Source organism: Marmota flaviventris, chromosome 11 (assembly GCF_047511675.1).
Source record: "Marmota flaviventris isolate mMarFla1 chromosome 11, mMarFla1.hap1, whole genome shotgun sequence".
Lineage (NCBI taxonomy): Eukaryota > Metazoa > Chordata > Mammalia > Rodentia > Sciuridae > Marmota > Marmota flaviventris.
Window position 1 is genome coordinate 81,570,676 of NC_092508.1, and position 17,431 is coordinate 81,588,106.

The 17,431-nt window shown below is 35.7% G+C and overlaps 1 protein-coding gene across 8 annotated transcripts in view; it reads right to left on the reverse strand.

The window, feature by feature from the left end:
- The window catches only part of Mbd5 (methyl-CpG binding domain protein 5), a 409,185-nt gene that overhangs the window by 16,633 nt on the left and 375,121 nt on the right, over window positions 1–17,431 (reverse strand). For 6 of the 8 annotated variants that reach the window (XM_027938016.2, XM_071619187.1, XM_071619186.1 and 3 more), the window contains exons 13-15: window positions 12,752–13,777; window positions 10,957–11,165; window positions 5,985–7,193 (exon numbers count right to left, since the gene is read on the reverse strand). In XM_027938016.2, coding sequence (XP_027793817.1) covers window positions 5,985–7,193; window positions 10,957–11,165; window positions 12,752–13,777 — 2,444 coding nt within the window. Of the gene's footprint in view, window positions 1–5,791; window positions 5,884–5,984; window positions 7,194–10,956; window positions 11,166–12,751; window positions 13,778–17,431 lie in introns of all 8 variants that reach the window. The other 2 variants (XM_071619189.1, XM_071619190.1) reach the window with 2 other exon arrangements.

A 17,431-nucleotide genomic window follows, 5' to 3' on the forward strand; every position in this document is an offset into this window, starting at 1 on the left:
GAGACATCCGGTACTTCCTTTCCTCTGTGTGTGTGTGTGTGTGTGTGTGTGTACGCGTGTTTTTTTTTTTTTTTTTTTTTTTTGTGGGGGGTGGTGGTGGGTACTGGGGATTGAATCTAGGGGCTCTTAAGCACTGAGCAACATCCTCAGCCCTTTTAAAAAAAATTTTATTTAGAGATAGGGTCTCGGTGAGTTGCCTAGGCCCTTGCTAAGTTGTTGAGGCTGTCTTTGAACTCATGATCCTCTTGCCTCAGCCTCACAAGCCACTGGGATTACAGGTGTGTGCCACCACTCCGGCTCCTTTTTGCATTTGATAACAGTGTTTTTAATGCTACAGAACTATATTACAGGAGGAAAGTAAGTGCTCTAAATGTGATAGCAGATCTCATGTCAGTCCACAATACATAAACAGAATTATGTGTTTTGGATAAACTCCATTTCTAAGAAAACAGTGTTTAAAAGTTCATGTCACATGCGTATGCCTCAGACTTCAGATTCCATTTACTGCTATCTATGTGAAAATTGTGCTGTCAGGCTTGTGAACCCTGCGCTAGATCTCAGTTACCTGTGTGAAGGGAGACAGGCCTCCCACTCCTGTTTAATCTTGCTCAGGATGAAAAATGTTCACTATATTCTACAATTCACTACAGTAGGGTTTACAGTCTTACTCAAGCTTTTTGCTCACTTTAGTCTTTTTTCCCCAATAGTCGCATTTCTTGATGTTACTTGGTGCTTCATTCTTGTTATCTTTCAAATTTTGATCAGGAAGTGGCTTTGTTGGCCTGAATTTTACACCTTATTACTTCCCAAAAACTATTTTGTTTCCTTTCCAAGGAGACTCTGGTGCTGACGGAGCACTGATTTTCCCTGTCACACTAGCAGCTGAAATGCAACCTAAATATTATGGACCTTGATTGGGTAAAAAGAAAAAGGACTAGTTTCTAACAGTTTTAGTTTAAGAATAAGGCAAAGTGAATAAACAAAGAACACTCTCAATAGAGTATTGTATTACCAAGGGGAAAAAAATTAGTTAACACTGAGAATCAGTCACAGAAAGAATGTTCTTCTAAGTAAAACTTTTAAACTCTGAAGGAGGGCACATCACCCTGGGTGGGTCTCTAGGCCCAATCTCTGAGGGAAGCCATATTTGCTTATGCACCACACTGTCAAAGGTATGATGCTGAATTTGCGTACTGAAAGTGTCTTGCTCCCAAGTAAATTTGATTATGAGTTTTAACAATAATGAATTTTGTCAATTTTGAGTGCCTGATATTCAGAGAGCTATTTTTAATTGATACCTGCCAAATACAACCATGTGAAAAAAAAAAAAAAGCCCAAGTGTGATTCTAAGAATGGGGTGCCTGCCCCACTATGCCTTTTATAGACATTTTCCTGGAAATTAGAAGTATCTCTCTACATGTCCAAGAAAAGACATTCCATTGAAAAGAGACAATTTGGTACCACTCTGATAATAAATTCTTTCTTAGGTTTGGCTCAGGTCAGAATACACATCAGCTGTAAGAACAATGAAACATGAAAACCAATGTGAAAATGTTCAAAAAGAGTGAAATCAATGATCTATGCTGAAAAATATCCAAGAATTTCATGTTTTGATTATTATTACATGAGAGGCAACCCTTTCAGGCTAGTTCATGTAAGATCAAAAGTGGCCGATGACAGTTATGAAATATGTTTTAGAAAATGAGCATTTTTTTATTTTAAAATAATTACTGAAATAATAAGTACATAAAGATTTCCATTTCCTCCCATAGTTGCTTAGGCTTAAGAATCTTCACCCAACATGGCATATGTGTGAAATGCCAGGGTAGCCACTTTCCTTTCCAAGAATTCCCTAACACCATGCCAAGATCTGGAAGCAGAGCTCTCTGGACACGACTGTGTATTAGAGCATAGCACTGAGGTCCTATTTTTGGCGACTAAACCATAAATGATAAAGGTTCATGGTTCAGAGAGAAACTTGCACAGGTATACTTAGAACAAATATAACTATATCCTATAACACACTTTATTACAAACTGATAACTAAGGGAAAAACATTAGTAAGGAGATGCCACTTCCTAAACAGTACAATACGAGGCACCCAACACCCTCTAGTGCTGTTGTATAGCTTCAGTATTAGAACAGGAGTACACACGTGATTCAGCCCAACTTTTCATAGACTGTTAACCACCATTTCTACTAATTGATATTGGTGTCTGTATATGCAGGGAAGGTAGGAAGGTAGGGAAAGAAAGTCTGAGTTGATATTTTTTGGAAACACTGAGGGAAGAGGAACTTTCAAGTTCACTCAACAAACTGAGTACTTTAAAATGCTTCTAGGTAGAACTCTTGCTTGAAATTAACAGCTAATACTAACTTACAATCAGATGCCAATTTGTACATGATATGCCAAAGTTCATAAAATAGTCTTGAACAATTTCAACAATAACTGAGGTCAACTACTTCATTCCCATCACTGTGGCTTCCAAATTAATATATTGTCTGACGTAGAAAATAGGGATAAAGAGTCTAATTTTTATTGAGCCACTTTTGTTTGCTTAGACAATCTAGCTGTGGTATCTTATCTAATTCTTAAAAGATAGCATTCTGGGTAAGAATTAATATTCCCACTTGAGAGGTAAGGAGGTTGCAGCTCCTTGGGAGAGTAATAACTCTACACAGGGTCACTTAACTGACAGAGTTTGGATTAAGCTCACTTCAGAATGCCCAAGTCCATGCCTCTTTCTACCACACTGCTCTATCAACACAAGTTCCCTCTAGACTATGTTCATGCAGTGTGTGATGCTTAGGAAATCATCTCAGAAACCGTAGAACATTTCTAATGCATTATCATTCTGTTATATATATTAACCCACCAAAGCTTAAAAATGCCTTTCCAAAGTCATAAACTGACTAAGCCATTTTTTTTCTAACAAACAAAGAGTCTGCTAATTATGAACTTAAAGACAAGGTGGCTATCTCAGGTCTTGGAAGATACCAGTACTCCAACTATACCCTTGGCTTCACCTAGACCAAAGACCACTCATGCAACATGAAAACTAGAGAGGATCCAGCTCACTTTCAAATAGTAATCTGTGATCATGTTAATTAATTGTTGTTTTCTCTTCTTTGCCTGCTTCCAGAAAGAATTTGAGGTAGTTTGCTGAGAAGAAGGGTATAACTGAAAATATAAATGACAGGCTATGGAATGGAAGGAGGGATAATAAATCTATTTTAAAACTTGAGTTAACATAGATTTTTTATCTGGTGGGATCTGACAGGATCTTAGATTAATTTACTTTGGTGGACACAGAGATAGTATAAAGCTAAGAGGCTAAGAAGGTTTATTTAAAATGTTTGGCAAACCTATACTTTTCAAAACTTCAAAGATAAACACTAGGGGAAATGAGCCAACTTTTCACATCAGCAAGATGGAATTAATAAGGTTTTACTATAATAAATAAGTTGTTTATGGAATTAGTCTCTCTCATTCTCTGTAGACTTTATTAAAATGTCAGGCATTTTAGTATACAGAAGGGAACTTAAAGCACTGCTTACCTTTTAAAAAGTAGAAGCCTAGTTATTAATGTACAAGGCTTTATTTATCTAACATTGCTGAGCATTAAGGAATTCTATGCAAATAAAATTTCCATCATAACTGATTCACTTGGATAAGAGGGCAAATTAAAAATGATGTTTTACCACAGACCTTTTTTCAAATAAATCATGCTTTGGTATTACACAGAAATAGTTTAATCTTTTCTTGATGAACCAGGGTCACTAATACATCAAGTAAAGGATACCTGGCTTGCAGTTAGTCAGGCCTGTTGAAATTTATTTTTTTTTCTGGTATTATAAACTAGCACCAATGTGTTCCCTGGGCATCATTAAATAAAGCCTGAGGAAGTCTTTCCTTTGTTTTGTGGACCAAAGGATAAAAAAGAATGTTGTGAAGTAGTGGTTTGCTTTTTTATGTGCAAAAGTGAGATGGATCCTGAAAAGACTAGAGGTTGTTAAAAATGCTGAGTGCCCGAGAGCTTTTAAGGCTGCTATATCTTGCTTTTTGATGATAAATATTTCATGTGCTATCACTAATATTTTATTATATGTTTTCAGTTTTTCATCTTAAAATGTGTGCTTTAAATTAGGTTTTCTGAATTACTAAAATGCTTTTAATGTATCTTGATACCAAGGTTTTAACCTGAGAATGCAAAATTACAATGTTAGTCAATGGGAGGAGGAATATTTGAATAATTTAATTTTCAAAAACAATGTCATGCTGTTCTTAAGAATTTATTGCCTAAAATAAAGAAGAAGAATCTGGATTTCCAGAAAGAGTTACTATTTCTTTATAGTGAATACAAACTAGTTGCTTATTTAGGTGAGGCAAAATAACTTCTTGTACTCTTAAAACATGATTTTTTAAAAAAGAAATTTTAACATCAGTGAATAACTCATCCTCAGGATTTTAGAACAGATTAATCAAAAAAATGACTTTGGATCATTGTTCAATGTGAAATGTATTAAAAATACATGCCTTTGTTCCATCTAGGGCAAAAAAAAAAAATATTTTTAGACAAGGCACTTAGGACAGGAAGGATGTTTTCTGGGAAGGAGGGCCATAATCTCTTTTCTAGTTCAGCTTCTTATAAAATGGCACATGAAGAGGCTTGGTTCATTTGCACAGAAATGGAAAAACAGTTCATTGACTACATCTTGTATTTGTAACAGTTCCATTTATATCATAAAAGTCTATTTTTTGCTGTTTCTAATTATTTCTTAAATAAACTGTCAAAAATATTTGGGTTTATCAACCCAAGGAATGCTTGTCTGGTCTCAGAAAGTACAGAGAATAAAATGTTTTGAGAATAGGAGGATGGAATTCATTTTCTTATCAAACCTAGAAACATTATTCCCAGAGTGTATCTTGACAAGTATATATTAGGCATTACAAGTAAGGGTTTAAGGACCTCCTGGTTCTTTGGAGAAAGACAATCCTTTATTGTGCTGGCAGAAATGCTTTTGGTTTCCTGCCATTAAACCTAAGTTCCAGTGAAAGTTTGGGCAGAATTAAAATAGCTTCATGTAATATACTCTTTAACAGAATAATATATACCTGTAAGAGTAATTTTTATTACCTAAGAAGATAAAAAATTATGTTTTTTCATCATATGAGGAGAATGGGTATAATTATTTCCTTCTGGTCAAATATAAATTTTTCTGCTTTAAACATTCCACATATTTCTTGCCTAGTGGGCCAATTTTACCATTTGTAAAAGGGGAAAAGACCAGAAAACTCCTACTAATTTCTTCTAAATTGAATGGTAGTTTCATGGAGAGTTTTCATTTAATATATGTGATCAGATTCTGTTAAGTAGAACCAGATTGTGAGGTTAAACATTTCCATATGTTACAAAGGCCCAGAACTTTTCCTGAAAGGAGACACCATTCTGAACTCACAGACATTACCTGCTGCTTCTTGCTGCAACTCCACCCAGTTTTTACCCTTGCTGAGTCCTATGTGTCACATGTAAGCACATGCAGGAGACATTGTTCCCTCACCTTCCTGTTGCCTAGTAGAACCCCTACCTCTGCCATATTCAGAGACCCTCCCCCAGTTAACCACATTTTTTTTCCCAGTGATTGACACTTGCCTTCCTCCTCTGATTATGAAATAAAGAAATAGGTAAACACAGGGAAGGAAGGCAGAGTTGACAAAATTCTGGAAATCTCATTCTTGGGCTAGATCCACTCTAAGCCTAAGGGGATCTATAAATACTTCATAACTCACCCCTTGTTGATATGACATTTTGGTGACTATAACCATCCCCTCTTCATTTTATGCTCCAGAAGCTTGTGAGACCTCAATGAGTCATGAAGAATCTTAAATTCAAATCCAAAGAATCCAAAGTGATGATAACAAAAAACAATAATTGATATCTGAACAAAGGTTAGTATTTGACAATGGATAAAGATTGGTATACCTTCCCTTCCTCTGGGCTTTGCTGACATGAATTGTGAACGTCGTCTTCTCTTACTAATTTTCCAGGCCAAGAAGTCAGTCCTTTGAATTGGCCCCAGACCAAGTCGCCAACGTTGAACGTCCTTGGTCTATAATGTATCAACTCATTTGAAGAGGGGGAGTCTGGATTCCTTAGGTCATCTTCACTACTGATGCTTTTAGCGTCTGAAGGGCTAGGCACACACCCATTAATGCTTTTGGCATTAAAGTCTCCATTGTAATGGATGTAGTCTTTGACTAGAGAACTTTCTAAACTATTTGAGGAACTCGGAGACTGCTCCTCTAGGACTAGGTCTTGCTTTGCAGTGCTTAGCAGCTCTCCAAATCCCCGACTCTGTCGAGGTCTGTTCCCATTAATGTGCGCACATCTTTCCACAGTGTTCTCTAGTCTCTCCTTAAAACTCATCATAGTTCTTTTATAGTTATTATACCTGAAATTTTCCTCCAAAATTTTATCCCCTTGACAGTTTCTTGGTGGTAACAGTATTGGGTGCTGCTCCCCAGGCAAAAATGGCAGTGTAGAGACATTGTTGGGCCTTTCATGACAAGGACTACTATGGATATGGCCTGGATGATCTAAAAATTCCTCATATTTCCACCTGTTTCTCTCTCCTCTGGGGCTTTGCTCCCCATCCCACTGTTTTTTGGATGTGTGACAACTAGCTGACTTGAAATACTCAAACCCATCTCCTTCATTTGAGTTTTTGCCATGGTCTAGATTCTTGGGCAGCCGAGCCCCTCTTGCATTCCTCAGCCTGCCATCATGATCAACACCTCCCATGTTCCGCCCATGAATGACCGCACTGACAGCACTGGACAGGTTTAGTGGGTCACCAATTGAGGCAGTGAAGGCACTCATGGCACTCAGAGCTGGAATAGGGCTGATCTGAGTGGTACTGTTGACGGCAGTGGTGATGACAACTTGCATTCCTTTGCTGGCTGCATCAACGACTGCTTTGTAAATGGCATCTACAGAAGCATCACCTTGGCCACCCATGACGAGTCCATCCTTCACCTGCTGACCAAGAGCTGGGTCGATCCTTGGTTGCAGCTCACAAGGTGTATCTGGGAAAGGTGGAAGTGTAGTGTTTGGATTCTCAGGAAGTGCCGTAAGCCCCGGCTGAGTGCTTATTCTTTTGTTTAGGAGAGCTGCATCTTCTTGCATTCTTACCTTAAAGAAATGGACAGGAAGCAGTGAGAGGTGGAGAGAGAGAGAGAGAGAGAGAGAGAGAGAGAGAGAGAGAGAGAGAGAGAGAGAGAGGAAAAATTTAAAGGCCTTGAGGAGAAAGGCCATAATTTTAAGCTTATCAAAAGATGAGCAGATCTTGGGCTGGGGTTGTAGCTCAGATGGTATAGTGCCTGCCTAGCATGTGTGAGGCACTGGGTTCTATCCTCAGCATCACATGAAAAAGAAGTAAATAAACATGTTGTGTCCATCTACAACTAAAAAATAAATAAAAAAATAAAAAATAAAAAAGATAAGCAGACCATAAAGAAAGGAAATATAATAAACAAGACTCAAAATTAAAAGAAAAAGTCACCCCACATAGAAAAGCTTACATCTTGTTCATGTTTGAGTACTGTTTCTTTGGTTAAAAATCACTTAACACATTTTCTTTCTTTTTTAATGTTCTCTAGAAAAATTAAGCCTGAGGTGGTTGACACTAGATGTTTTCAGATGATGACCCACTTACTTTGTGAGGTTAAAGGTCTTTGCAGCTTGGGTAACAAGTCACAGGTAACCAAACCAAAAGAACCAGATTTTGAAAATTTTAGCTCACTGATTTTTAACTCACTGATGATTCTATTTAACTAAGTGAAATGCAATCTATAATAAAATAAAGAAAATGAATAGACTCCTTCCTTAATGATAAAATATTTTGATGATATGACACTATATTTTGAAGATTTCAGATGGGCTAATAATGCTAACTCCTCAACCTCATCAAGCTGTTGGCTAAGAGATATCCCCACGCTGTCAATGTGACCATGGCTTACTGCAGAAATGATTCTGAATTGGGGAGAGTGAAGGGAGAGAATGCCTATAGAGGAGTACATTAGAATTTTAGAACAGGAAGGACGAGTACAGTTTGACAAAGTCCTCAAGGTTATTTTAATCTCATTAACATCTATCTGAAAATTGCTCCTCCAGACCCTTGATACTTTGGATCTCCCCTACCCTGAAATGATCACTCCCTTTCTGCTTTTATGGCCTTCCTAACTAAAATACAACCTTGGATACAACAACACATCAACTACTCTCTTGCTATTATCCTCTTGTCTATACTTACCAGATAAAAATCTCAATCTTGGATCATTTCAACTGCTTCTTTTACTTATATCTACACTGAGGGTGCTGGATACCTTGTGGATAGGAATTTATGGCTTTCAACCTCCACTATGGGCCATTGCTGCCCTTCAATCCTGTGATCTTCTCATTAGATATCATTCTTACTCTCCACAACTATTCAAATTTTCCTCTACTTCTTCAGGCTGGTGGCTATGCCATCTCCTGCATTATTCTTAGTGAATGACCTTACTTAGAGCATGCAGCCCACCAGATAAGAGTTCTCATATTCTCTTATACCTCTGATACTCCCTGCTCTGTGACAGCACACATTTCTCAGCAACTATACCTGTCCTCTGTCTTGTCCTACTTCCCAGGATAAGAGGGGCTCCTTCTGTGCTCTGTGGGTAAGCTCTCCATTAAGGCTTTGGATGCTAAGCCCTCTCCCTCAGGTATCTTGCCTCATTTGTTATTCCTTCTCTTCATGCTCAGTCTCTCACTTTTGTGGCTCTCTCCTTTGGCATATAATCATGTGCATGGCTTCCATATTTTAAAATTGTGTTCTATTTGAAGTTTCCCCATGGAGTATTCCCTATTTCTCTTATGTTCTGCATAGTTAAGGTTTTGAAAATGTAATCTACACTCCTTTTTTTTTTTTTTTTTGGTACTAGGGATTGAACTCAGGGGCACTCAACCACTGAGCAACATCACCAACCCTATTTTGTGTTTTATTTAAACAGGGTCTCACTGAATTGCTTAGCACTTCACCCTTGCTTAGCACTTCACCCTTGTTTTGAACCTGTGATCCTCCTGCCTCAGCCGCCCAAGAACCTGGGATTACAGGTGTAAGCCACTGGGCCTGGCATAATACACACCTAATATTCCATTCACCATTCCATCTATGGCAATCTGGTTCCTGCTCCCATTACTCTACCAAAACTACATTCTACCAACTCACTGGTTAAGTACTAATAGCTAAGTCTAGTGAATTATCTTCAGGCTTTATTTTGCTTGCTTTTTTTGGTGACATGGTTGAACACTTCTTCCTCCTTTCTGAATTATTTTATTATACAAGATACATGTGAATGTTTTATTATTGTCAAAAGAGATAAAAGCTTTCTACATCACTGTTCTGCACCCCAAATACCTACTCCACTCCTATTCCATTCCTTTTTCAGAAGTAACCAGTGCTGGAGCACTCCTTGCAGACACTTTATTTATTTTTTGGGGGGTGGGAATTGAACCTAGGACTTCATGCATGCTAAGCAAGTACTCTATCACTGAGTCACATCCCCAGCCCTTGCAGACTTTTTAATATGTTAAATTGTGTAGGTGAATTATAAAGGAAACCTAGTTTCTTTCCCCCTTCCTTCCTTCCTTTTTTTTCAAAATGAATGTAATTTTACTGTAGTACTGTTTTGGCAATAGAGCAGTATTGAAGTCTTTAGTCTTACAGATTTTTTCCATATTGGATTGTTTAAGTCTAGTTAATCTTTTAAGTTACTAGGTAGATGGATATACTATAACACATTTAACTATTTTCCTGCTGATGGATACTTAATTCATGTAATGAAAATTCTGGTATGCACCATTTTGTTCACATTTGAAGATTTCTCTTAAATGGAAACATAAAAGTTGAACTTCTGGGCACAGAGATATGTGTATTTAAAAACTTTATATACTGCCAAATTACCCTCCTGCTTTCAAACAGACTAACAAAAGAGTGAGAAATCAATTCCGTCATACTCTTGTCAGAAATAGATACATCATTTTGATGGACACAGCATTTTAATTTGTATAACTTTGATTATTATTTTTGTATTTTATTAATAAATTATATTTCACTTTCTATGAATTATCTATATGTATTGTTCATTTTTCTAATCAATTATCCTTTTTTGTTCTTGATTCATAGGAGTTCTTTCTATATTACAGGTGTCAATGATTTGGTATATATTATATAAATATCTTTCTACCAGTTGGTTGTCTAATTTTGTTCAGAATATCCTTGATATTGTACAGAGATTTAAAAGTTTTATATAGTCAGCTCTGTTACTTCTTTTTCTTTTGACTTTTTGGTTTTTTGTTTTGCTTACAGAACCTTCTCTGTCTCTTTCTCTTTCTCTCTCTCTCTCTCTCATACACACACACACACAAATGTGTGTATGTGTGTGTGTGTGTGTGTGTGTGTGTGTGTGTATATATATATATATTTAAAATCTTAAATATTTTCTTCTTATATTTATTTAGTGGTACTTCTTCCATCAGACCCCTTAATCTATCAGGGATTAATTTACTTCATAGAAATAAAAGACTATATGGCAGAAGCCCAGGATCAGGGCTGAAAGCTGAGCCTGGAGAAGTGAGGTCAGTGGGTATATTAATAAGGATGAGGGTCCTAATCAAGAGTGCAATGAGAAAGACAAAAGCGTTTAAGAGAGTGACATTCGGAGTTTCAAAAAAGACTACTACATAAAACAAAATTACCTTTGTACAAAGGACTGGCCTATTGAATAATACTCAATATTGAGAAATAACAGTAAATAGATATAAAAAGGTATAAAATCTACTTTTTTCACTCTTTCCCCCAAAGTAAATATTTAAACAAACCCAGACATTGGTTTCTACAAAAGTGGAAGGTGAGTACCTGGAAGTTCTGAAACAGACAAGCCATGGGGTTATTGTTAGCCGGGCAAGGAACAGTGGACTGTCCTTGGAAGGCCTGGAGATTCTGGTACCCATGGAGGAGTTGCTGTTGTTGCTGATTTGGAGGAAACATCTGATTGTTGTTTAACAGCGACTGTAGATGAGTCAGTTGATGGTTATTCAAAGTATTGTTTATTGATGACATATCACCTACAGTTTGAAAAACATAAATACAAGTCAATGTGATCCTTCAGAGATCCTATGCCTGTCTTTGTACCTGAGAATTCCTAAAACAAAACTAGAAGCTGAACTTAATGGGTAATTCATTTATTCATTTCATTTCTTTTTTTTTTCTTCTCAAAGTCTTACTAAGTGGTAAAGAAAGGGTAGCTTTATTATTTAGTTTTATCTTGCATAATTAGTTTTTGGATTTTATATCATGCAAAGATTACTTACTTAGAAGTTGCTCTATTCATTAACTAATCCTTATATATTGAGTGTCAATGTTATGTGATTTCTTGGCTCTCTTTTTATGAGAATGTCTACAATTAAAGGTAGAAATTAGTCCTAAAATATTTTAGTAATCATACATACTTGATCAGATAACTTAAATGAGTGGGTCTGATCAGGCCTTGTTTATAAACTTTCATTATTAAGCCATAATCGTAAATAAAGACCACCAAATAAAATTAGAGATTTAGTTTAGATAAATGCATTTTGTTTTGGAGTATAAGGTGGGTCACCTAAAATTAAAATTGTAAGGAAAACTAACAAAACAAAATAATTCATTATCATAATCTTTAAGATAACTATCATATAATTAATTAGCATTATTTAATAACTAAATTTATATTCAAAATTGTTTTGAAAGTACTGAAATTATTTTGAGGACAATTTCATAGAAATTCCCCTATAACTTGAAATATGTAGATTTGTGATGCTACTTAGATTTTTTAATTACAATGATTTATGCCAGATAAAACTAATTATTATTATTAAAGATGTCCGTAATATCTAGAAACATAAACTTATTTTTTTTTACACACTGAACATGGCCTTGACCACATCATGTGTATTTGCATATGCTTCTGGACTTTATGGACACCATCCCTATGTTTTACATTATAGTTACCTGCATTCAAGAGTTAAATACGCTTAACATCATTTTCTAACTCTTTGAGAGAGGACAATGCATAAGAAAGACTTTGTTTTTAAGCCACAAACATCTAAAAAGAATAATTCTGAGGAAATCTAGCAACAGCTAGAGGGATTGTTCCTTGAACTTGGACAGACTTTAGCTTTCAGTGTTTTTATGCCTTGTTTATGTTTTGCTGGACAAGTGTTTAGATTTGTTTATTTAGGGTTCACCTGGAAAACACTTCCTCAAGCTGTTTCCAGCCACTGTGCAGCTGCTCATACTAACCCTGTGATGCCACACCAACTAAAATTGAAATAAAAATTATTTTTAAGATGTACCTGTGCTTTATTATTTGAAAAATAAGATGCTACTTGGCTTAAGAGAATGATGGGTAGGTTAGGTTTAGGTGGCATCAGAATTAGAAGAGAAAGCAGACTAAAATAATATTTAGTATTGCTAGAACAAGGGAAAAGGAAAAAGTCATTCTCATGTTTGTATAACTATGGTCATGTGGGGTGTTGTTATATTTAGTTCCTTAAGCTGTGACATAACAAAAACATTTTAAAAAATAGTGTGACAAAATGGAGTTTTTAAAAAGGAGAAAATAGAATTAGAAAAACGTTTCTTTTTAAAAAATTTGTGAAAAAATTTAACTTACCAAGCAGACCTGTCCCCAGTAGAGGGTTAAGTAGCTGTGGCACCACAGAGTTACTGTTGAGTTTAGCTGGACCAGGTGTATTCCCAGCATTATTAGATATATTCAGCAATGTTTCGGCCATTGACACCACTGCTGTCCCACCAAGTGTTGAGACAGTCAGTGCTGCCACTGCTGATGATGTAGTGGTTGTGGTAGTGGTTGCCTGGGAGGAGGTTGCTATGGAAACCTCTGGATGATTAGCGGTGTTGGCCGATGCCGAGTTCAGAACACCTCCCAACAGCTGGGGATTCAAGGCCATTAATCCTGAGGCCCCAGTGACAGCTGGGAGGAACAGGGGGTTAAAAGTAGTGTCACTGCCTGCAAAGCTTGGTAAAGGGTTCCCCAGGGGGCTGGTTAAAAGGGTCTCAGCTCGGCTGTTGTCTGACTGATTGCTTGGCAAATGGTCTGGTGGGGCTGTCATCTGTGTTAATGAGGGTAAAGGGGTATTTTGCTGTTGCAAAAGATCTGAGATGGTCAGATTGAGAGATGGCAGGGGAAGCATGGCAGCTGCTTGGGCTTGGTTCTGAAGCAGAGCAGCTAAGAGCTGAAAGTGAACAGGCTGTAATACCTGCCCATCCATGTCACCGGAGAGAAAAGCTAAAGCAGCGTTTACATTCGGGTTGAGAAAACCTAAAGGGTGGAGGTTGATCTCAGACTTGCCTTCTCCTGCTGAAGGCTGGAGGATATTTAATAGATTCTGGTTTAGGAGATGCTGTTGATTCACTGGCAAAGAGATAGGTAGAGAACTGAGGAGGCTGGGGTTCAAGGGGTGTGGAAGATGGTTGTTTGAAGTGCTGTTGGGTGGAAAATGAAGTGCGTGCTCCTGGCCAACAAAAGGAAAATCACTCCCAATGGGCAGCTGACTCTGCAGTGGGTTTCCAGCTGCGGTGGTGACGATGACGCCATCTTGAAGAACAGATGTTGTCTTTGTGATGGCGGGGTGATTGGTGCCAGCTATGGCTATGGAGGATGATGGGCCTGAACTGCCTAAAATGCAAAAGAAAGAAAGAAACCCTGTTAGTAATTTTGGATATTAAGATACATTTCAATTTATTTGTTACATGGCATCTTCATTGATTGTAACTAGATTAACTGTATCAGAGATGATTTTATATCTCTTACTGGGACTTAATCTACTTGGAAAAATAAACATGTTAAAAAAGTGTGGCATTTTAAAAAATAACTTGTTGAATATCAAATAGCTTGTTTTTCACAATTAGGGTGAAGATGGGAGAGTCTTTTGTAGTTTATTCAACTGGGGAAATAAAAGTGCAAAGCTTCACTTTTGAAGATATATATTTTTCATTTTTTAAAATTTCCATTTTTATTTGTAAAACTAGTACTTAGTTTTAATGAAAAAACCCCAAACCCTCCACAAACCTAGAATGTATGAAAAAGTATAAAGCAGAATATAAAAACACTTATGGAAACAATGACTATTGATATTTTAGTTATATAGCTTTCAGGATTTTCCCTGCCTCTGTGTGTGTGTGTGTGTGTGTGCGCGTGCGCGTGTGTGCATGTGTGTGTATATATATATATTTAAATAAATTAGTATCATGCTATAATGCTATAACTTTTTCATTTATCCACATACTGTGACCATCTTCCCATGTTAACTCACATAGAGCTACAGAATCATTTTACTAGTGCCATTTATTGATCTATACACAATTTAATCAACCCACTCATGAATGTTTTGATTGCTTCCATTTTTTTACTATTATAGGCAAAATTATGATAAACATTTTTATTAATATATCTTTGCCATTTTGTCCTATTATTTTCTAATGATAGATTCTTAAATGTGGAATAGCAAGGACAGAAATATTTCCATATTTTAAAAGCTTTGAAGACATATTGTTAAGCCCTTCAGTGAAATTGATCAATACACTCAGTTTACATTTCTACAAACAGTGTAGGATAGTGCTCATCTCTCACCAATATTCTATTTTATATTATTTTTAACAATGAATAAGATGATTACTGATCTTGCCATTCTGATAGTATAAAGATACTTTGTTTTTAAAATTCCTTAAATTAGATCAGTCTAATTAGCATCCAAATAGCATTCTTGTTCTTGAAAGTCTTATTCTAAAGATGAAAATTCAGACAATTTCTTAAGATTGTATTAGTGATTTTCAACCCAAGCTACAATAGAATTATAGACAGAGAATTAAAAAAAAACAACACACCTAAACAATCCAATACCTGTGCTTAAACCCAAATCCACTGAAAAATTCATCTCTTAGGATACAGCCAGGCACCAGTGTTCTTTGAAATCACCCCAAGTGATCAAATGCTCAAGGGTTGGTGGAGTTGGGAAAGAAAAGCCCACATTCTACTGAAAAGGAACCTACAATCATTTTTTGGTAAAAAGTCTCCCCTAAAAAGATGCATTATTAACTGTAATCATATGTTTAACAAATATTTTGTTATTATAAGCATATGCTTTTAATTTTATTTTACAGTAATAAACACGTATATGGTATAATGAACAATACCAGTGTCACTGAAAAACTAAAATAACTGGAACATTTTACTTTTATATTTGACCATATTACCATCGAAGCCAGATCCAAATACACAGAAGTGTTTCCTTAGTTGTAATATTAGTATCCATATAATTTTATATTCTTCATTTTTTTACCCTCTAGAATAACACAATTTTTCTACTTTTTGATGTATTAATTTTGTAATTATACTGTTCACTGTGTAGTAAATGAACTGACTATATTTATTAAGACATTCTGATAAAGCTTGGCATTTATATTTCAACTTTGCATCATTATATTTAACATGGGGATGAACATCTATGTACATATTCTTTGCTACCACTGGATTTTTTTCCTTAGAAAATATTCTATCATTGGCATTATTGTTGTGAGAATAAAAAATAAGTGAAAAGTCTGTAAGGTGTAAAAATCTATATAAATATAAGGAGTTATTCTTCTAATTATTGCTGACAGTGGTAGTCATTAGCAGTGATGACCTTAGTAGTGGTGCTGTGTTTAACAGAAGTAAAAATCAGTATATCTGAGTCACTTCACAGAGTATCTCCATAACAAGGATTTGTAATTTTCCTCATTTGTCATAATCTACTTTTTCTTTTTTTAAGCTCTCAGTGTTTTATTTGAAGAATGAGGTAAAAAAAAACTCCTTGAAAAAGTATAAATATTTATGAAATATTATCATGAAATAATGACTATGTTCACAAAGATTAGGGTAAGAGGACATCCCAAATGCTGAAGTTGGCATATGATATACAATTCTTTAAATATTAATTCATATTTTTTACAAAACAATCAACATCTTAAATATTTCATTGCTTTTTCAATCTTACTGTTATTTCCATGTACAAGTACTGTGCATTATTTGCATTTGGAAACCATCTTTTTAAATGAGCTAGTAAAGTCTTATTTACTAGTAATCACTATCAGTGACAATTTTTCCTACCTGCTAAATAATGGCATACTTAAATGCAGAGATCACCATTCCTCTCACCATAGGCAGAGCTCATTTTCAAAATACTGTAGCATACACATTGCAAGGCTTTGTAGATGAAAGTTTTCCTTAGAGGTTACTATTCTTTATTATCCTTAATTTGCAACAGAGAAGTATCCATATTTATGATTCAAGGAAGGAGTCATTTGGGGATAACATATTTTAAAATCTCTCCATCTGAATATTCTTGAGGAATTACAACTAAAAAGTATAGTATATTTTTGTCTTATCAACAAGATGGTAGTGGATAACAAGTGTATTAAAGGTAATACATGAATCAAGATGTATTTTTTATTTTAATTTTCAACAAATCAATTCAACAAATAGTTACACTCTGCTATACAATAGGATAGAATGGTGATACGAATTTTTAAAAACTTGCCATTTCCTCCAGGAACTCAGTTTAGGCAAAGCAATATAGAAAATTTCCTTTTTCCTTCCTAATATATATTGAACATTTTATTATAAATTAGGAAATTTGAAAGTGCTTTCCACATATTAGCTAGTGTAACTACAATGCAATATGCTAAGAGCTATAACAGGTGTATAGAACAAGGGGACATTATAAACTAAAGATGTCTCAAAACTACATAAGTGATAATATTTGATCAGGGACTTGAGAAATGAAAAGGAGATTAAAAAGGGGTTCTTAGTAGAAGCAGAATAACTTTAAAAAATATAGATAATATGGATGGAAGGTAATGAAGAGTCAGTCTTGTGTTTCCCCAAAACAAAGAAATGACTGAGAAGGTGTGTGGCCTTCCCAAATCCCAGCTCCCTCTGCTCACAGTTAAACTTGTTGCTTTGTGACAACAGTGAAGAAATCTGAGGCCATTTTCTAAACCATTCAAGGGAAGAATCATTTCTTATTTTCCTTTTTAATTTCAAGCCTCCACACAATCTCTGACACATGGCTGACATTCAAAAAAATACTTGTTGGTTGAATATCTAGTAAGGTCATAAAACCTGCACTCAATTTCTGGAAATTAGATAATTTGATGCTCTGTGTGTAGGTATGTGGAGAAGGTGAAAACTGACTTTATAGTGTGTTGGTCCAATTTCAGGAGATAAGGCACAATGGGAAGGTCATGGGTGGAAGATGACAAATTAGTTCAGAAGGCTCTCAGGTAGTCTGAG